This window comes from Aquarana catesbeiana, linkage group LG04 (assembly GCF_042186555.1).
Source record: "Aquarana catesbeiana isolate 2022-GZ linkage group LG04, ASM4218655v1, whole genome shotgun sequence".
NCBI classification, from domain to species: domain Eukaryota; kingdom Metazoa; phylum Chordata; class Amphibia; order Anura; family Ranidae; genus Aquarana; species Aquarana catesbeiana.
In genome coordinates, this window is record NC_133327.1 from 625,147,367 (window position 1) to 625,169,693 (window position 22,327).

Genomic DNA, 22,327 nt, shown 5'->3' on the forward strand with positions numbered 1-22,327 from the left:
TGAGCAACCCTAACCAATCAACCCCAGCTCCTCTGATTACAGGGTAGCCAAACTAAACTGTCCTAGCAGCCTACTCTATACGAGGAGGGTGCTACACCGGGGTTGCCTGTCAAGTTAAAGTCTAATTTGGGACACAGAGGGCAATAAAATCCTGATGCAAAAAGGTTGAGATTGAAGTGCCAAGTCAAGATACACGTTCATTCCAATGTAAAACCATGTAGAAGATTGTTCCAGAAATCCAACACTTTTCGAGAATCAAGCGGCACACATTTCATCAGGGTTTAAAAGGATTGTAAAGTCAGAAGGTTTTTTTTATCTTAATGCATTCATTCCAGTCTTCTTCGTGTAAACACGGAAGCAACGTCACAACGTCACTTCCGATTTACTCAGCTGCTAATGGCGCAGTTTAAAAAAAAATTACAGTATTCAGAATCGCTGTTTCTGGCGATCTGAATATTTTGAAGTGCAAAGGAGGGATTTGGGGTCTTTTAGACCCCTGATTCCTCCATAAAGAGTACCTGTCACCACCTATTACTGTTACAAGGGATGTTTACATTGCTTGTGACAGCAATGAAAGTGATCAATTTTTTTTTTTTTTCAAAAGTGACAATGTAAAAATTTTTTATAAATAAAATAAATAAGAAAAAAAAAAAGTAAGTCACACCCGCATATGTAAACCGTGTTCAAATCACACATGTGAGGTATCGCCGCAATCGCCATAGCGAGAGCAATAATTCTAGCACTAGACCTCCTCTGTAACTCTAACCTGGTAACCATTATTTTTTTCTAAAGCGCCGCCTATGGAGATTTTTAGGTACCGTGGTTTGTCGCCATTCCACGAGTGTGCACAATTTCAAAGCATGACATGTTAGGTATCTATTTACTCGGCGTGACATCACCTTTCACATTATACAAAAAAATTGGGCTAACTTTACTATTTTGTTTTTTTTTAATTCATGAAATTATCTTTTTTCCTAAAAAATTGCGTTTAAAAGACTGCTGCGCAAATACAGTGTGACATAAAATATTGCAAGGATCGCCGTTTTATTCTCTAGGGTCTCTGCTATAAAAAATATATATATATAATGTTTGGGGGTTCTAAGTAATTTTCTAGCAAAAAATATGGATTTTAACTTGTAAGCAACAAATGTCAGAAATAGGCTTAGGCATGAAAGGGATAACATGTTTGTTATTTTTATAGTGAAAAAAATGAGTCTTTAGAATCACTTTAAGAGGATGGATCAAAAGAATTTGGTAATTTGGTAATTAGCCTGGTTTAGGGTTAAATTCGGCTGGAAAGTTGGCATGTCCTTGTGGCAGCACGAACAGCCAACTGGAACCTGGTTGGATGTACTTATGATCCATTTTCTTGGCCCTTTCTGTCTCTGACCTGATTGGAGAAGTATTACCTCAATTATTCTTCTGACTGTACACACGGGCGGACTTTTAGACCGGACTGGTCCGATGGGACGAATCCGTCGGACAGTCTGACCGTTTGTGGGCTTCATCGGACCTGCAGCGGACTTTTTCAGTCGGACAGATGGACTTTAGATTTGGAACATGTTTCATATCTTTCCGACGGACTCGAGTCCGGCGGATGAAAACCGACGCTAGGGCAGCTATTGGCTACTGGCTATCAACTTCCTTATTTTAGTCCGGTCGTACGTCATCGCGTACGAATCCGTCGGACTTTGGTGTGATCGTGTGTAGACAAGTCCGTTTGTTCAAAAGTCCTTCGGAAAGACCATTGGACCTTTGATGTCGAAAAGTCCACCCGTGTGTACACGGAATAATACACATTATTATTTTTTTTTTCATTCCACCCAGCAAGCTGAACAGAAAAAAACGAGGAGTTTAGGAGGAGCCGTTGTACTAACTATGCAATGTTAGTACAGTAATCTCCCATGCTGAGCTATTGTGTTCTGACAGGGGACGGCCTCCCTGCCAGAACACACCAGTCAGTGCTCTCAGCCATTGGCTGAGAGCACTGATCAGATACCGATCGGCAGACCTTTTTCGGTCATACCCCATCGACAGAAGCCAGCCAAACAGCCAATATACACATGGGCCAAATGTTCTGTCTGACACTCAGATTCATTAAATTAATCTTCCAAAATGGGGACACAGGCCACAAAAAATAGGGTTTTTCCCTTCCCCACTCTATCCAAAACATGTCAAACCAATTTTGCTGGAATTGGGCTTTAAAGTGACCCTGTCCCCACAGTGTCACTTGTAAAAAAAGCCAAGTATGTATAAGAAAAGGCAATATGCTTACTTTTCTGGTGTCCTGTATGTTGAAATTTCACAGCTCCCTGGGTCTTTTTTTTTTTTTTTTTTTTTTTTTTTTTAGGAGAGTATTTCAGTGATATTTTTTTTATCTGTCAATGGATTCTTTTTTTGATTAGAGTTTTGCTTCAAGTAAAATGGATAAGTACTGTATTATGTGTTTAAACAAGTCTAGCAGATGAGATTTGTGACTTTTTACCTCCTACAGTGCTCCAGAATGGAACGAAGTTGACGCAGAAGTTAAGGCTCAGCTGAATCTGCAGTGTGATGATGGAGAGACCTGGTGAGTTCTGAGGAAAATGTATAATGCATCTCCAATAAGTTCTCCTACTGCGTCATGATCACATTTCATATACAAACTTTAAAATGTGTAAAAAATTCTGTAAACAACACACATACAGGCTCTTTACAAGCCCAAAATCTAAATCCAGTCAATAAAATCTCATGTAAGTTTTAAAGTATCACCACATCTTATAAATCATTATCAATCACCCCAGGGGACCAAGTGCATGGAGCATGAAAAGCATGGGGCACCAGGTCCCATTCTGATATGTGCTTTAGTTCATGGGGTAGTTTGGTAAATAGAATGCCCCCTACTGCTGTCTGTCCATGCAGCTGACAATGTGAAGACTATTTAATGAGGGTTGATTGACATCGCTCGTCTCTAGCAGCAGGCACATGTTGGAGTCAAGTGCCATTATTCAGCACAGCAGGGGGAGGGGTCAGCTCCATTCATAACACAAGCCATTAGTAAAAAAACAATCTGCACTTCTGAGGCTGTGTGATCTATCTGTGAGCTGGTAGTAAACATCCACTGCATGGGCAGATAGATCACACAGCCCTGCCAGCAATGACCGACACAGAATAAAGGAATGGCACGAGTAAAAGCCATTGATGGTAAACAATTCCCTGTGCCCATGATGAGAGTCTTAGAGAGGGGGCAGTGCCTAGTGCAGTGCTGTAGCTTCAATTTTGGCTAGCCCATAAATTGGGCTTCAGGCTGGGGTGTAGCTACATTATAGCACAAAAGGAATAAAAATGTACTTTTAATGCACAACAGGGATCACTAGGATCACCCTAGGGGATTCAAGAAAGATTTTTCAATTGTGTGAATACTTCTTATTTAAAAAAATGGAGGCTGGAAAATAGGAACTTTCAGTGTGCCACAACACAAATATATAAAAAAAGTATACCGCTTTATGTTTACATTAAATATGTTTAAAATACACAACTATAGATCACCAGTTCTACTGTATTACAGAAGTTATGTACAATATGGTGGATCAACGTGTTTCACATTTGACTTACATCTTCAGGATACACTAGAATACATGTGTAGATATGACTAGTAGACAAAGAGGGGACAGTAAAACTGGTTGGGTGCCACCATCACTGGAAGGAGCGTCCTGCTATACAGCTCATGTCTGATGATGTGGAGGCTGTGGGAGATGGCAGATCTGGATGTGGCCAATGGCTTCCACTGCTGTCTCAGCCAATAAGGAGGAAGAAGCCCAGGAGAGCCGCAGCTCTCGGGCACATCGCTGGATCAAGAAGGGGCTCAGGTAAGTATTGTGGGGGTGAGAGCTGTTGCACACAGAAGGTGTTTTACTGTCATGCATGTGCATGAATGTAAAAAAACCTTGAGCCTTTACAACCACTTTAATTAATAATTATAGGCCTGAGATGATGATCCATGGACATTTATAGAGGCAGGAAAAGCATGAAGGCACGAATACTGTACTGCACCAAAACACATAATTAATTAAATAATATGTATACAGTCTGTCAGAGTTGAATTTTTTGTGTTTTGCAGGATGCCTTTTTCTTCCTTCTTGGTTGAATTCTATCGGGTTGAAATCTGCCACCTTAATCTGGACAATGTATGTTGTAATGACATACATAAGTGGTGTCTAACTGGATATAATGGAAAGTGGACATCAGGAGTGAACGCAGGAGGATGCAGAAGCAACTGTAAGAATAAAAAATTCCTGTCACAACCTTTTCCTACTCACCACACGACACTAAGAAATATTGTTTACAAAGCTCAATAGCTCTAGCTCAAAATCTCAAATAACAAAAAGTAAAATAAAAGTGACCAAAATGCAGTATACATTACTTTGACACTGTAAATTAAAATGAAAAACATTGATATTCTCTAGCGCTACCCCCAAACGAGCCGCTTGGTAACTTGGGTTCTCTGTTCTGTGCCTCGACTCCAAGAACAACCTCAGCCCCTCTAACACACCTGGTTAAGTGAAAGTAACTACAAGCACTTATAGGCACATAAATTATAGTATAGATAGATAGGGTACGCGAAGAGCAGGGGGGGGGGGGGCAGAGAGCACTGGGGGGAGGCAGAGAGCCCTGGGGGGGACGGTAAGGTCAGAGAGCGCGGGGGACCAGAGAGCACTGGGGGGGAGAACGCACTTGGGGGGGCGGAGCGCACTGAGGGGGTGGAGATCATGGGGGAAGCTGACAGCAGATGGAGATGGAGAGCACAGATTGGGGGCAGAGAGCATGAGAGGAGAGCACTGGGAAGGGCGTGGAGAGCACTGTGGGTGGGGGGGGTGAAGAACACTGGAGGAGCCGTAAAGCAGGGGAGGGTCGGAGGGCTGGAGAGCAGGGGGGATGGGCAGCAGAAAGACACTAGGACAGGCTTTGGATAGGAGGAGCAGCTACATATAGAGAAATCTACCTCTCCATTTTCTTCCCTCTTTCTTCCCTTTCTTCTGCCCACGCCGCTCCTATAATGTTTTCTAATAGTAAGGAAACATGCCATCATTGGCAGTCTGGCTCTCATTTTCTCTCTGGCCTGGCTCCGTGGTGTCTGTGGCAAGCGGCAGCTCCTCCCCATCATGGTCATGGGTCAGCTGACCTCTAGTTTCCACCCCCTGGCCCCGACGGCTGAACTGAATGGGCAGTCGAAAATGAAGAGGCCAAGTTAGTTTCATGGGCTCAAGGAGCAACCCAGCTTCTGCAGCTGCTTTTGGCCCCACAAGGACATGCAATTGCCTTGTGTGCCCTATGGCCAGTCTGGGCTTGGTTACTAGTGAGATAGTGGCTGGCCCAGGCTGGGGTAAGGGTTAACTGTTATAGCCTCAGTTCCCGGGCTTTTGGACCTAGCCAGCCTGCCTAGCCCGTCCCACTGGGGCTTTCGGGGACATCTAGGTCTTGGACAATTTCATAATGGACACTCATCTCACAGAGGTATACTTAGACAGCCACTCTACTATAGTTAGAGTTAGGGGAAAGACGTTGTTCATATTGAACTGTTATGCCACACCTCTTCTGTAAAGTATACTAACAATTATGAGCCTGGTCTGAAGTTATTTGAATTGGTGTATGTTGGTTCTGGTGTATCTAAAGAACCAGAGTCTGTAAAGCACAACTGGGTATAAAGTAACAGCACTACAATGGGTTAACTCAGCAAGACAAGAAGAGGAGTGTAGTTGATAAGAGTAACCAAGTACAAAATCAAGACACAAAGCAACCAGTCATTAGGGGTGGTACCTAGTAAGGAGGCAGGTCCTCCCATAGCGAGGGGGTCGTTGTCTGGCTCCCTTGTTAGCGGTCGGTATCTAATAGCAATCGGATACGAACCTGCATTACAGAGATCCATGGCCTGGTCACATGAGTACGAACGTGAGTGCATGCATAAGGTCCACGCTTTGTGCACGGCGAGAACCCATTCTGTTATTGGGAGTGAGGTAACAGAGGTACCCTGGACTGGTGGAGTGGACACAGGCTCAACAAGTCTCTCTTAATGCAACATACAAACTACAGTGTGGAGTGACATGGGACAGCACTTTTCAGAGGACCTCAGTATGCTATTTTACTGCACGCAGTGAACCTTCAGCTGGTGTGTGGCTACTGGAATAAGGCGAGATTTCAAGTATTTACCGTAGCTGAATTGAAAGATTATTTAATGACTTTTATAGAAATGTGTATTAATTTCTATTAAGCCATTGTATATTTTATAGGACTCTTTTAATAACTGGCTTAATTTTCTCTGGCAGTGACATTTTGGACCAATCCACAGTTCCGGATCACCCTGGAGGACCCTGATGAGGATTGCAAAGGAGAGAGTGGGGAGACACGCTGTACAGTGCTGGTCAGTCTGATGCAGAAAGAGCGTCGGAGAAAGAAACCGCAAGGAGAGAACTTGTTAAGAATTGGCTACTATATATACAAGGTTAGCTTCATGTGTAATTCTGGGCTGTCTGCCTGTCCATGTAGAGTGGGTTCACAAGGAAATTGTAGGACCAATTGAAAGTTTGTAAATTCTAAGCTTACTATACAAACTGTCTTTTTTTTATAAATGAACATTAAAATCATGGCAATGGATTCCCAAAGCACTTTAGGTTATCTAAGAGGGGCAGAATGAGTTATCTCCTTTCAGACAGGCTGTCTCTCATTGAAACCTCAAAAGGAGTTGTATGGAGGGAGGAGAGGGAGGAAGAGTCATTGCTCTGACTTATTCATTTGTATGTGTTAAATTCAGTTTCAGACATATAAATTCTTTTTTACCAATCTCATGTACTATTCATTTTGGATGGCACCCAACTCACTAAACCAATGCACCATGCATTGGGCTTCTGCATTGTGTTGTGGAAAAAATTAGGTCTGTTGTGCATTGCGGTGTGTGTTGCCGCCTGTAGTATCAGTCAGTTTCTGTACTTGATTTGCCTGTGTCCTGGATCCTTAGATCAGCTCTCTGCAAATATTCAGGAGGCAAAGCCAGAGGTCCCTCAGCCAAATTAAAAGCTGGGATCCCGAAAAGGATTCTTGCAGCTACAGGTAGTCTCCCAGCGATGACATAGGCCTTAGACTGGGCCTTATTCCCCCAGGAACAAGAGACCTCAGTTCTGGGCCCCAGCCTATTTATACCCCTCTCAGCCCCTTCTGGTCACTCACTTTCTTACCTGACCAAGGATTGGCTGAATAGGCATTATTATGCAGGCCAGGGTCTGTGTTCTCCCACCCGCTATATCTCATTACTCAATGGGATGCAGAGGAAAGTAACCAAGTCTGCACCAGCAAAACCCAGAACTGAAACTACTAAACAATTGTTGCTCTCCCTGCCTACAGGGAGACCAAAATCTAAATTTGAACGCAAGTAGCCTACTGGGTCACTACATGTGTAATCAGTTTTAAAATGTCTTTATAATGCATCATATTACTTGGATAGTAGATCATGTGTAATTATCATTGTTGTTATTGATTATAGTAATTTTTATTATATTTGTTATTGTTTTTGTAGTTACACAATGCCTTTTATTATATCTTTTTCAGGTCCCTAAACAGGTGCGGAGTTCATTTTTTTTCTCCATGCACATACCTTCCAACTTGATATGGTAAAAATGGTAAAGAGCAGCCTTTCTTAACCAAGGTTCTGTAAAACTCAGGGGTTCCTCCAGTGAATACTAAGGGTACCTTTAAGGATGGATTGATCATCTACAATGTGATGGCACTTGCAAAGTTCCAATACTGACAACACTTAGCAGGAGGCGCTACGCTGACCACCAATGCAACAGGGCATTCTTTTCATTGGCCACCACTATAAGTGGCCCCCTACTGACCTCTGATATCCAATGTTGTATAGTGACCACCAATGTAAAGTAGCACTTTTTCACTGCCCTCCAATCTAACAAAAGTACTATTCCATTTATAAACCGCAACTATATAATATACAGCGCCTTGAAAAAGTATTCATACCCCTTGAAACTTTCCACATTTTGTCATGTTACAACCAAAAACGTAAATTTATTTTATTGAGATTTTATGTGATAGAACAACACAAAGTGGCACATAATTGTGAAATGGAACAAAAATTATAAATCGTTTTCCCAATCTTTTACAATTAAATATGTGAAAAGTGTGACGTGCATTTGTATTCAGCCCCCCTAAGTCAATACTGTGTAGAACCACCTTTCTCTGATATTACAGCTCCAAGTCTTTTTGGGGATGTCTCTACCAGCTTTGCACATGTTTGCCCATTCGTCTTTACAAAATAGCTCAACCTCTGTCAGATTGGATGGAGAGCGTCTGTGAACAGAAATTTTCAAGTTTTGCCACAGATTCTCAATTGGATTTAGGTCTGGACTTTGACTGGGCCATTCTAACTCATGAATATGCTTTGACCTAAACCATTCCATTGTAGCTCTGGCTGTATGTTTAGGGTCGTTGTCCTGCTGAAAGGTTAACCTCCGTCCCAGTCCCAAGTCTTTTGCAGACTCTAACAGGCTTTCTTCTAAGATTGCCTTGTATTTGCCTCCATCCATCTGCCCATAAACTCTGACCAGCTTCCCTGTCCCTGCTGAAAAAAGGGTCCCCACAACATGATCCTGCCAACACCATGTGTTAGTTTTCCGCCAGGCGTAGCATTTTGCTTTTAGGCCAAAAAGTTCAAATTTGGTCTCATCTGACCAGAGCACCTCCTTCCACATGTTTGCTGTGTCCTCCACATGGCTTCTCACAAACTGCAAATGGAACGTCTTATGGCTTTCTTTCAACAATGGCTTTCTTCTTGACGCCAGATTTGTAGAGTGCATGACTAATAGATGTCCTGTGGACAGATTCTCCCACCTGAGCTGTGGATCTCTGCAGCTTCTCCAGAGTTACCATGGGCCTCTTGGCTGCTTCTCTGCATTAATGCCAATGCCACTTGCACTGGCCTGTCAGTTTAGGTGGACGGCCATGTCTTGGTAGGTATGCAGTTGTGCCAAACTCTTTCCATTGTTGGATGATGGATTGAACAGTGCTCTGTGAGATGTTCAAAGCTTGGGATATTTTTTTCATAACCTAACCCTGCTTTAAACTTCTCCATAACTATATAGCTGTGTTCCTTGGCCTTCATGATGCTGTTTGTTCACTAAGGTTCTCTAACAAACCTCTGAGGGCTTCACAGAATAGCTGTCGTTTTACTGAGATTAAATTACACTCAGGTGGACTCTATTTACTAATTAGGTGACTTCTGACAGCAATTGGTTCCACTAGATTTTAGTCAGGGGTATCATAGTAAAGGGGCTGAATACAAATGCACCCCACATTTTTTGATATTTATTTATAAAAAAAAGTTGAAAACCATTTATCTTTTTCCCTCCACTTCACAATTATGTGCCACTTTGTTTTGGTCTGTCACATAAAATCCTAATAAAATACATTATGTTTTTGGTTGTAAGATGACAAAATGTGAAAATTGTCAAGGGGTATAAATACTTTTTGAAGGCAAAATGGACTTTATGCTGTGACAAAAGTGAGTCAGGGATTGCATCTTTTCCAAATCTTCATTGCTGGCTTGTGGAGCCTGTGTATTGGCTAAAGGAGGACAGTCTTTCCTGCCAAACTGGATTATTGGGGTAGTAGCACAATTTAAGTTTTTGAGAACTTAAGTACACCCGTGTAAACAGGGTATTAAACTGTGCGTGTCAGGTTTCAGTCAGTTTATAAGGCTTGGTTCACACCTATGCAGTTTGCTTTTGATCCATTTCTGCAGTGCTTTTTGCGGTGCACTTTGCGTTTTTGCACACACGTTTTTGACACATTTTTTTTTTGCATTTTTTGGCCAATTTGTTGTTGGGTGAATTAAAAAAACACAAATTGCAGCAAAATCGCAGCAAAAACACACTGCACGCTTTTCGGTAGCTTTTTCATTGAAATCTTTTGAACCAAAAATGCACCGTTTTGCTTTAAAAAAGTCCCTGACCCTTTCCAAAAACGCAGCAGCTAAAAAAAGCATAGATGTGAACATGTCCCATAGGAAATAATGGTAAATGGACTCTAGTGCGTTTCTGCAAAAAGCACCAAAAATGCATAGGTGTGAACCGCCCTTGACCTTAGAAATACCTGTTGGGTGCTCACATTATAGGGCTGGTAGCCTATCAAAATCCTGGTGCAACAGAAAGTAATAAGAATGGAGCCAAGATTTCATTGTCAATAATGTGAAGATGAATTACTGCACAATGCATACAGCTCCTGAGGTGAATGAGGACTAATTTTAAAGGGCTTTATCTGCTTGTTCAGAGTAAAGTGTATGTAAAGGCCAAAGTTTTGTTTTCGTATTATATAGAGGGTTCTAAAGGTTATAACTCCTGCTAGGTTTTTATTGCTGAAATGCAGCTGAGGATATTCACTCTCTTAATTGGTCTGGATGACCTTTGTCTCTAGAACAAAAATGTAGAGCTGTCACAACAACAGGAGGAAGGGAGAAATCTTCCAATGGGGGCCCCAGTTCTCATGACAACTGTCTAAGAGGGAATATCCCCACCTTTGAAGAGATCACCTCTGGATCTCTGGGACAGGAAATTAATGGAAATCTCTCTAATAGGAGCTAAAAAAAACTGGCAGAGGTCTTAAAGAAGATTTCCAGGAAAAAAAAAGTTTTTCCCTGTTAACTGGTTAACATTTAACTGCTCGTTTTTGTCTAGGGGTGAGGAGAGTGAAGATATACTTACCTAATCCGCAAATCCTCCAGGTACAAGTCCCTGCTGCTCCTGCTCCCCCACATGCTGTGCATGGACTGTTCCTGACATCATCACACCCATAGACCAGCTCTGGATGTGAGGACGGCAGGAACAGTCCAACGCTGGACATTGGGGAGAGCTGTTTTCTGGAGCATGGAAGGATCAGGTGAGTATAGCCTTTCTGTGTCCCCCTTGGACAAAACGAGCGGTTAACCAATGCAGTGTTCCTGAGTTCTGCTTTAACCATTCCCCATTCTAAAGTGCTTGTTTATGAGGCACCTGAGATGAGAGCCCTATGGCTAATATGACAGGTGCTCTTTAAGCTTAGTTAATTGGGATCCTTACATATTGTCTCCAGAATCTTACCAATCTGCAGCTGGGGAAAGATTTCTTGAAGAAAAATAAAGACGTAGCCCGTTTGGATATTTACAAAGATCACCGTGAAGTATCCAACCGGTTCCTGCTTCCTGTTGGAGACTACATAATCATCCCAACCACCTACAGTCCTTCTGAAGAGGCTGACTTCTTTCTTCGTGTCTTCTCAGAAAGAAACTCCAATGGGCTGTAAGTAGAAAGAGTACATGAAGATGTTTTCACATTTTAAAGCAATGCTGTGGCTTTTTAAGTTGGGGCTAAGAATGGGTTTTCTTTGATCCTGTCATCGTCAGCAGCATATACTTAATTTCCTTTGCTCCCATACTGCTCTGTTTAGCATCAGGAGCCAAAGGAAATACCCAGTACTTCTGGGTATGGAGGAGAATGTAATTCACTCCATGTGACAGCGCTGGAATGTTGGGACCTATACTGCTATATTCTCAATGTAGATAACCCTTATTTTGCATTCGAGTGGGCAGTCTCCAAACTAGATTGGGGTCTTTTTCTGCCTCCATCTCAAGGGTTTGCCAGCTTTGGAAAGTCTTAAACCAACAAACCCACAAACAAGGTGGATGGAGTAATCTCACGACCAAGACATTGAATTCTGACAGCAGCACCTGCTACCGTCTGAAGACACTGATCAGTGTCTGCTGTTGATTGGCTGCAACTGCTGATTGGCCGAAAGACATTGATTAAATAATCGATTTGGGGAGCCCACATACTGATTAAATTCATCAAGTCCCTGCTGCACCAGTCAAATATCGCTCCGGCCAGCTTTAGTATAAAACCGGCCATAGATGGTTGGAATCTCGGCCAGTTCAAATGGGACCAGCTATGATTCGAACCATTTATGGGCAAGCTGATTGTACAATCAGCATGTCAGATTTTCGGCATGTGATTATTGTCAATGGCTATAGCCACTAGCAATAATCATTGTGTTCTCCCGGCAGCAACTGCTCCCCGCACCCCCCCCCTTCCGCGCCAGGTGAACACTATAGCTTAGCAGGGAGGATTCCCCCCATCAAACTAACCATGTTGATGGGGAAAACAAGCAATATTCTTTCCTGTAGAGGAAAATCGCATCATCTATGGCCAGCTTAAAGTGGAAGTAAAGTCTATTTTTGCACTTGTACCTACAGGTAAGCCTATAATAAGACTTACCTGTAGGCACCGTGAATATCACCTACAATTGCAAGGTTTAGGAGATATTCACACTGCATGCAGCCGGTGATGTCATCGGCTCATGCACTTTGAAGGGATGGCATACCTGTGCCATTCCTTCAGACCCCCAATACCACGGTCTGTGACTCCTGCGCGCATGCATGGGAGTGACATCATTGCGGCGCTACCAATCAGACGGCCAAACCCGAAAGGAATTTCGAGTGAATATGGAAGCCCTCTCAACGGTGACAGTGCGCTGCAGGAGGACTTTGTTCTAAGGTAGATGCTAAATAACAGAATGATGGACTTTGTAGGCACGTATAAAAATATATATATATCAATTTTTAATAATTCACATAAAATACATACATATACAACACAAAATATATGTGATAAAGCAATATGGTGTAGTGATCGAAAATATAAATATGTATATACTGGGTGATATGATGTGATCGGGTTTATTCATGGGTGTATAGATGTAGAGTGGGTATGATAATTAATTAGTAAGTACTCTTCCGCAGCAACCCAATTCTTCCAGAGAGATGCACTTTATTGACTTCCAACACAGAACAAAGTCCAAAGTCCACAGATGACAAAGAAATCCGACAGAGGAAATATAATTCAGAAACCCATCTCCTAGGTCTGTGTCTTCCCAGCCATACACAGACAAGCCTCACTTCATACACAGACAAGCCTCACTTCCACACAGACAAGCCTCACTCACTACACAGACAAGCCTCACTCCCCAAACCTATAGACTGAATGCCGTGTTATATTCACTAAATATTGAATGGCTGAGCAATTTGATTGGCTGTTTCAATTTAGGACTTTGATTAGCTTTAGTCTATCAAACAGACAACAACTCCCAGCCGTGAACAGCCGTGAACCACCCCAATTTGCACTCCCGCATATCAACATCAACAAGTCCCCTTTAGATATATTATTTAGATAAACAGAACACCCTTTTGAGCCCTTGGAATACCTACAGTCCTGCATATCAACAAGCCCCCCCTGATAAATTAGCCCCACAGGAGGGAGCCTCCGCTAGGCCAACCCAAAACACTCCTTGATCCCATTGTTACCCCCTCAAGTCTAATTACCATCAATAAATATTTCTTCTATGGTCCTTTAAACAATGTACCCTTTGAAATGTTCAATTAGGTTAACAGCCCATACCTCACACCCCTAGGTAGACTTGCATGAGACTAACACATCAAAGGGTTTTCAGCTGTTATATTAAAATTGAGTTGGTTTGGACAAAATAGACCATCGTCAACTCAATTCTGGCCTGGTCAACATTGACTGAATGTGTACATACACACAACAATGTCCCACATAAATCGGTGAACATTACAACATATTACAACATATACCCCCACTTGGGTCGGTTCTAACTACTAGAACTGACCCATAAATCAAACAACAAAAAATATCATTACGATTTAAGGTACTGGATGCTTTACAATGGCTCATATAAAATATGAAGTTGAAACTGGTTACATCTCTCTTCGCCAGCCTCTAAAATATCCCCATGAAACAGTTATTAGATAATATGACTTTTAGACCATGACTGGAAAAGGATTTGGTAAACGTCAGTGGCCCATATAGCTGTTAGGCCTTATTATATCACATCAAGATCTTGAATATTGCGCAAAGACGAGCTGATGTCACAGTCCATTCTTCGGTCTGACTTCATCACATCTCTCACCATCTCACTGAACGTAAACTTGGTATGCTCTGGGAACTCCAATCCACATAAGTCCAGGATTTTCTCATCTCCAGGCTCAAGCTTTTCATTTTTAAAGATACTTTTACGCAAACACTCTACTTTCATCTTTATAGTAAGAAAAACCATCAATGTACCAGCACTCACGTTCAAGGTCAAAAAAGGTTTGGATATGGCAGTAAAACTATTTCCTTGCACTTGACATTCATGAGTCCATCTTTGTTGATTGCCAGCCACAATTTGCTTTTTTTGTAATTTGCTGTAGGCCGACCCCTCATTGCCTTCAATAAAGCAGTTACTTGGATCATTCAGTCCACAATTACACCTGAATGGTATACCAACATATACATATAGATATACCCCCCACACGATGGTTCAGATAGAGTCATCAGTGTTTATCAGATCTTCTATCCAGACAAAGCGGCAGCGGAAATTCTTGCCAGTATCTTCACCATGAAAGGTAGAAAGGTCTTTTTCATCCATATATGTCATAGCCTTTAGCATATTATAAACAACTGAATCAACAAAGTTTCAAATCATGACTAGAGTGATGAATTTCACTCACCCCTCTTATAAATTTAGGAAAACCACCCAACATGCTATAATTTATGCTATGCCAAGCCATTGTGCAGCATCTCACCTTAGATATCAAATATATTGATCAATATGCATTGTGTAATATGTACTGATGTTATGAAAATCATTTTAGGTTTAAATGCTTCTCTTTGGTTTTAAGATAACGTTCAAGAAATAAAACATAAAGAAAATAAAAAAATGAAAAGCAAAATATATCAGGAAAAGGGAGAAAAATTTAAAATTAGGGCATTGAAGAAAAAAGAAAAAAAGGTCCATTGCTTGATGAATTTCGAGAGAGTCCATGAATTCTTTATAATTCCTTGTTGTCTATTCAGCATTTCTCCCATAATTCTCCCCCACTAGACAGCAATTTCAGACTGTGCTTCTGCTATTCACATGCAAACCAGCATTTCCAGACGTACCTGAAAGACAAAACTCTCCAACAAAAACTCATTAGCAAGGTCCTTAAACGTTGTTTGAAGTTAAAACAAAACACTATTTACACGTTTACAGTTTGGAGCTAATTCACCTAATTCACCTAGATTGGCTGTTTCAATTTTTGATTAGCTTTAGTCTATCAAACAGACAACAACTCCCAGCCGTGAACAGCCGTGAACCACCCCAATTTGCACTCCCGCATATCAACATCAACAAGTCCCCTTTAGATATATTAATTAGATAAACAGAACACCCTTTTGAGCCCTTGGAATACCTACAGTCCTGCATATCAACAAGCCCCCCTGATAAATTAGCCCCACAGGAGGGAGCCTCCGCTAGGCCAACCCAAAACACTCCTTGATCCCATTGTTACCCCCTCAAGTCTAATTACCATCAATAAATATTTCTTCTATGGTCCTTTAAACAATGTACCCTTTGAAATGTTCAATTAGGTTAACAGCCCATACCTCACACCCCTAGGTAGACTTGCATGAGATTAACACATCAAAGGGTTTTCAGCTGTTATATAAAAATTGAGTTGGTTTGGACAAAATAGACCATCGTCAACTCAATTCTGGCCTGGTCAACATTGACTGCATGTGTACATACACACAACAATGTCCCACATAAATCGGTGAACATTACAACATATTACAACATATGGGACACAGTGGTTTTATCCTAGAGGTAACACTTGGTTAATACTTCCTGTGTGGCAATATTAAAAAAATGCCCACACTGAGATGTAGCATTCCTCTTGGTAGTTTCCACAGTCCTCATAGATTAAAAAGAATTGCTCGCTCTACATGTTTTGCAGCCTGAAATGTCGCTTCTTCAGGAGCTTCAATAATTCTAATTCTAATTCTAATTCTTTGTTTTAAGGTAAGTATTTCATAATGTGCTAGTATGCATCACATTATGCCTTTACCTTGCTGGGTTTACAAAAAAAATTTTAAATTGTGCGATTCACTACCACTTTAAGTTGGGGGGAGATAACAGTAATTAACAGGTCCCTTGTGTATAATTTGCATTGTATCTCATTACACTTCCAAACAACCTACATATTACAAAATGTTAGCTTTTCCACTGTACATTTTAGCAAACCTTTATGAAACTAGCATTTCCAATGGATAGGTGTATCATTAAGACAATCTGTCCTTATTCAGAAACAGTGACAATTTTTAAAATGTATTTTATTTGTTTTAGTGAAATTGGCAATGTGGTGGAAGCAAATATCTATGAGGTAAATTCAAAGCTGTTCACAATTTATATAATGTATATATGGGTCTTCAGCCTGTATGCCTTTTATGTCCTTCCAGACTTTTCTGAAATCATAATATTTCGTCATTATTAGTGTGTACATTTCACATTATCATTTGCAGTATATTCAAACCCCCCAAAAAAAGCTTAGTTATGGTGGCTACATTCATTTTCCAGTTTTCATTATTACCACCTGGTAATCCTGCCGGTAACAAACTTCCTGTTGTGGGGTGACCACGCTCACCCCCTGTAATGCATCTATGGAGGTGAATCATAGAATAGAAAGTGTGTTAGGAATACAAAACAACTCCCAATCTCCTCATCTCAATTACATATGAGGATGGGGGGTCTGTAGTTCACAGAAGATAGATGGGAAGGCTGATCATTTTGAGATTTCAGTGCCATCCCCAGCAAGTTGGATTTCTATTGTGGTCAAGAGATATTTCCTGTACTTGATGAAAATAGTTTTAGCCTGAAAAAAGAAAATTAAAGTGGTTCTAAAGGCAGAAGGTTTTTTTATCTTAATGCATTCTATGCATTAAGATAAAAAGCCTTCTGTGTGAAGCAGCCCCCCTCAGCCCTTCTAATACTTACCTGAGCCCATCTCTATCCAACGATGTTGCACGAGAACCTTGGATTCTTCTTCCTCATTGGCTGAGGCAGCAGTGGGCGCCATTGACTCCCACCGCTGTCAATCAAAGTCAGCGAGCCAATGAGGAGAGAAAGGGGGTGGGGTTGAGCCATGGTTTTGAATGGACACACAGAGCAGCAGCCTAGCTTGGGTGCCCCCATAGTTGCTGGCAAGGGACCAGAAGCGTCGGCGAGGGACCAAAGAAGAGGAGGATCTGGGCTGCCCTGCGCAAAACCATTACACAAAGCCGGTAAGTATAACATGATTGTTATTTTTAAACAAAAAACAAAGATGTTTAAACAAAAAAAACAAGTCTTTAATATCACTTTAATGCAGCCATCACATCTAAGGACTACAGTACATGTTTGGGTTTAGATACACTTTAATTGTTGTTAGAAGTTTCTTTCTTTTCTTTCTTTTCTTTCTTTTCTTTCTTTTCTTTCTCTCTTTCTTTCTTTCTTTCTTTCTTTCTCTCTTTCTTTCTTTCTTTCTTTCTTTCTTTCTTTCTTTCTTTCTTTCTTTCTTTCTTTCTTTCTTTCTTTCTTTCTTTCTTTCTTTCTTTCTTTCTCAGTATATATCTATCAGTCTTAAAAATAGCTAATTAGTTTGAATGAAAATTAAATAATAATATTTTATTTTGTGAAGCCTTTATCAAATTCTGCCCCAGAAGTGGAACCTCAGAACGGGTGTGAGGAATCAGATGAAGAGGTAACTGACATCCCAATTATAGACAGATTACACGTTTTATAGTTATTAGTGAAATAAATGTAAAGAATGGCTTTTTTTTTCTGCTTGTTACATTGTTTCCCGTCATGTTTGCAGCAGCAGAGAGAGGAGTTCAATGTAGAAGACCTGAGTCGGGCTTTGAAGAAGAAGCTGTCAAAGTGTAAGTTGAAAATTCTTCTCACACTACATCAGAACAATCTCACACAACTGCTGAATTAGAATTTTTTGAAATTTTAATTTTTTTCATCTCATTTATTACATCCTCAATCAGTATCACAAACAAATTCACACTAGAACATTAGCAATAAGAACAGATATCCATCTCTATGTGACATTTTTGGTATATTACTACCCTGTCCACAGGGTGACAATATTGTTGTGCCATTTTACTGAAGAACTGTCACCCTATCACAGGAAGAAAAAAAAATAAGACTCTGTTGGCAGGATCAACAGGTGATAAAATGTACAGGATGGGAGGGGAGCCCATATAAAGAAAAGCTGTTGTTAATGTTAGTGAAAGACTGAATCATATGCCATTTTTAATATGTGACCAGAGGTCTGCTTTTATAAAATCAGTACATGATTCGTGTGATTTTATTCCTTCATCCACATGTGCATGTAAAATCACTGGCTGTGGCTATATCCAAAAACATTAGAGAAAATTATTATTGTTATTATTCAGGAGCAGCCAGTGCACAAGGGGCATTGGGGCGCCACCCCCCTAGTTTGCATGCATGGCGCCAGACTCATGGGTTTCTCTGAGTTTTTTTTCAAGCCACATGATTAGAGCCTGAGGGTCTAATTGGCTTAAAAAAGGTTGGGCTCTGCGCCCCGAACCCACTCACTTGACACTAGCAAATCAATATTCCCCAATCAGGACAGGATGTGGATCGGGTTGGAGGGGAGGAGAAGCCGAGGAAGGGTGAGTGCAGACCTGAGGGGGTTTGTTTGCCGCCCCCCAACACCCCCCAAAAAAAAAGTTTAGCACCAGCCGCCACTGTTATTATTATTAATATTTATTATTATTAATACTATTATTATTATTATTGTAGTCAGACCACTGTTTGTCCCTATCCAGGTGGTGGAGAGTACACTCCATAACAAACCACAATTACTAAACTCACCTATGTATGCTAGAGCCTGTTCTTCTGTAGTCATAGCACACTTCCTGTCCTGGGGTGACAATGTTGCTCCTCCATAGATACAGTGCAGTAAGTGAGTGTTGTCACTCTACGACAGAAAGTGTGCTACTGGACAAATCACCAGGTGAAAATAAAGAAAAAAAAAATCTGGAAACAAACACAGCCATCACACCTAAGGACTGGTAAGCTGAAATATATTACATTTCTGCTCTTGGGGTGAGATAAGCTTTGACTCTTTTTCTGGAAGATGTGATCCTTTGATTGAAGCCACTAAATGAGATCGTATTAGGGGTATAATGCACAAGCTGCTGGCTTCAAAGTTCTGAGCATCAGTCCTGCGCCTAATCCGCATCTGATCCAAAGTCTACGACTACCGGTGCACAATAAATGATGAAAGGGGGGATATGGGGCTGTTTAATTTAACATTTTAGTTATATTTTAAAATGTGCAACTTTGTTACTTTTCCCTTTACAGATACAGATATTAAATCTGATGGATTTGGCCTGAGGACATGCAGAGAAATGATTAATCTAATGGATGTATCCTTTCAAAAATGAATCGAATCTTACTATTCATACTGTATAAAGATGATGTGTAGATTCATAAATACCCTGCACTGGGGCTCTGTGCTCTGTTGAGTCAGTTGTAGGGGGGCAGCTCTATATCCTGCACTGTGGCTGTGTGCTGTGCTGGCCTAGCTGTAGGAGTATAGCTGTATTAGACATGTGCGATTTGATGTGTTACAAATTGAAATTCGGACAAAATTTCATTATTTGGAGATTCGGATGTATCTGCATTTCCAAATAACAATAGTAACAAAGTTTAATAAATCCAAAAATAAATTATAATGCAATGAATTTTTCGAATACAAAAATGAATTTTAATTTAAATTTGAACATGGATTCTAATTAAAAAAATGAACTCAAATTTGAAATGGTAAAATATTGCAATAAATACAGGTATAAAAAAAAGGTATAAAAGTGAAATAAGATGATGATTCCTACTTATGCTGCTTTATGGAGTAGAATAAAATAAAGCAAAGTAGAATAGAGTTAAAAAATAGTATAAAATAAAATAGAATAGAAAATACAAGAATAGAATAGAAAATAAAGGAATGGAACAGAATAGCATAAAACAGAATAGAATAGATTACAAAATATTCTATTCTGTTCTATTCTATTCTTTTATTTTTCAAATCTATTTTATTTTGTTTTATTCTATTCTATAAAGCAGCCTAAGTAGAAATCATCATCCTATTTTATATATGTTTCCATTTTGAATTCAAATTGATTTGTGAATTCAAACTGAAACAGCTTTATATCCTGTACTGGGGCTGTGTGCTGTGCCAGCTATAGGGGGATAGCTTTATATCCTACATTGGGGCTCTGTGCTGTGCTGGGCCAGCTGTAGGGGGATAGCTTTATATCTTGCACTAGGGCTCTGTGCTGTGCTGTTTTACCACTGTCTGGAAGAGTCCTTAACCACACACTGTACAGGTGGACAATACGGGGACTCTGAGTGCAGAAGAATATAAAACCCTCTGCATGAAGCTGGATCGCTACATGGTAAAGATCTCTTATTTTATATGAGATTAATTGCTAGATATGGGAACCTTTTTAATGTTTCAATATGTAAACATTTTAAACATTTTTCACAAGATCGATGCAAATCTATTCAGTAACATAAAAGAAATCAGAGCAGTCTTGTAATCCAGGCCAACCAATCAGTATTCAGTATTTGCTGATCTTCGTCCAAACAATCTGATTGGTTAACATGTGTTTTGGCTTAATGTGTATCTAAACTCAAAATCAGGAATTCTATATACTGAAGCTTAGCAATTCTTAGATGTGATGGCTGCACGTCGCTGCAGTTTACTGTCCAGCAGCTGTCCGTTTATGTATGTATAGGCCCTCGGGCTAGGTTTACATTAGTGCAGCTGTGATTTGATCAAATGTTCAGTGCAATTATGTAGTGCATCTTGGTTGCATTTTGAATGTGTTTTTGGTAGAGGAAGGAGGATGGATGCTTGTTGTTAAGGAGCCTTACAACCTGCAAAAATTCATCAAAAACACATGCACATATGTTTTTGGTGCTTTCCTTTGAAGTCTATGGTGCCAAAATCGCACTGCAGTTGCACCAAAGTAGGGTAGTAGAACCCTTCCAAAAATATGCTTCTGTACACCCGTACACCCACAGTGCTCATACATGGATCGGAATTAGGTTGGTCCCTGCTGAACTGGCTGAAATTCGATCCATGTATGGCTGGCTTGCATAGCCTTGGACTGCCTAGATTTCACATTCAGGACTGCCCACGTTACTAGCAGTAATTACAATTTGTTCTTCTTTATGATTCCCTTTACAGAAAATCTTCCTGGACGTGGATGCCAATCACTCCGGATCCATCGATGCCCATGAAATGAGAAATGCCCTGCAAAAAGCAGGTGACCGAACCCCTCTAATTTTCTGTACTGACAGGTGTACAGATGGAAAGGCCTGGAAAAAAAAAACTAAAAAGTTGGGAAAAAATTCCGTTTTTTTCAAAAGCCATTTTTTTCTGGATCCTTTTTTTTAAAAAAAAAGGAGCGTTGAATATGTTCTTTTACAATGATAAATAATATATACCGTATTTATCGGCCTATAACACGCGCCAGTGTATAACACAGGGGTATAACACGCACCCCAATTTAAGAGGGAAGTTTCAGGAAAAAAAAATTTTTTTTTAAATAAACCACTTTGAAGCAAAATAATGGTCAGTGAGCTTCAATGCAGCCTGATCTGTGCCCATCTGCAGCCTGATCTGTGCCTATATGCAGCCTGATCTGTGCCAATCTGCAGTCTAATCAGTGCCCATCTGCAGCCTAATCAGTGCCCACCTGCAGTCTAATCAGTGCCCACCTGCAGTCTAATCAGTGCCCACCTGCAGTCTAATCAGTGCCCATCTGCAGTCTAATCAGTGGCCATCTGCAGCCTAATCAGTGCCCACCTGCAGTTTAATCAGTGCCCACCTGCAGCATTGCTCAGTGTCGATCTGCAGCCTTGCCGTTATATATGCTGCCATCGAGGGATAGGTGGGGACGAGCACTGCTGAAATCTCCTGTGTACTCGGCTCAGCATCATGCCCAGTCCCACCCCTTGGATCGGATCCTATGATGGACATAACGCCGGTCCAATGCCGGGACGTTCATGCTAGGAGCCGTCCAGGGGGCGGGACTGAGTGTGACGCCGAGCCGAGTACACAGGAGATCTGGCTCTATTTCGGCAGCGCTTGTCCCCTCCTTCCCCTCGGTGGCAGCCTATATCAGCATATAACACGCACACATGATTTTCCCGGGGGGAAAATGCATGTTATACGCTGATAAATACGACATATGATATGGCATTCAAACTATAAAATGTGTTGAAGACCTTAATTAAAGATTTCTGAGACTTTATATAAAGTCTCTCAGCTGAAGACAAGTAAATCCTGGAATACAATTCATGTAACACTGTACTTCTCAATGCAGTTCTCAAACAAGAGAAATATGCATTTCTGCCACTAGAG

General features: G+C 40.8%; 1 protein-coding gene across 1 annotated transcript in view; it reads left to right on the plus strand.

Moving 5' to 3' along the window:
• The window catches only part of LOC141141296 (calpain-8-like), a 44,001-nt gene that overhangs the window by 17,530 nt on the left and 4,144 nt on the right, over nt 1-22,327 (plus strand). The window contains exons 8-18 of the mRNA XM_073628971.1: nt 2,495-2,569; nt 4,100-4,257; nt 6,303-6,478; nt 7,579-7,590; nt 11,107-11,312; nt 16,234-16,270; nt 17,564-17,626; nt 17,741-17,804; nt 19,261-19,325; nt 20,283-20,351; nt 21,149-21,227. Coding sequence (XP_073485072.1) covers nt 2,495-2,569; nt 4,100-4,257; nt 6,303-6,478; nt 7,579-7,590; nt 11,107-11,312; nt 16,234-16,270; nt 17,564-17,626; nt 17,741-17,804; nt 19,261-19,325; nt 20,283-20,351; nt 21,149-21,227 — 1,004 coding nt within the window. The remainder of the gene's footprint in view (nt 1-2,494; nt 2,570-4,099; nt 4,258-6,302; nt 6,479-7,578; nt 7,591-11,106; nt 11,313-16,233; nt 16,271-17,563; nt 17,627-17,740; nt 17,805-19,260; nt 19,326-20,282; nt 20,352-21,148; nt 21,228-22,327) is intronic.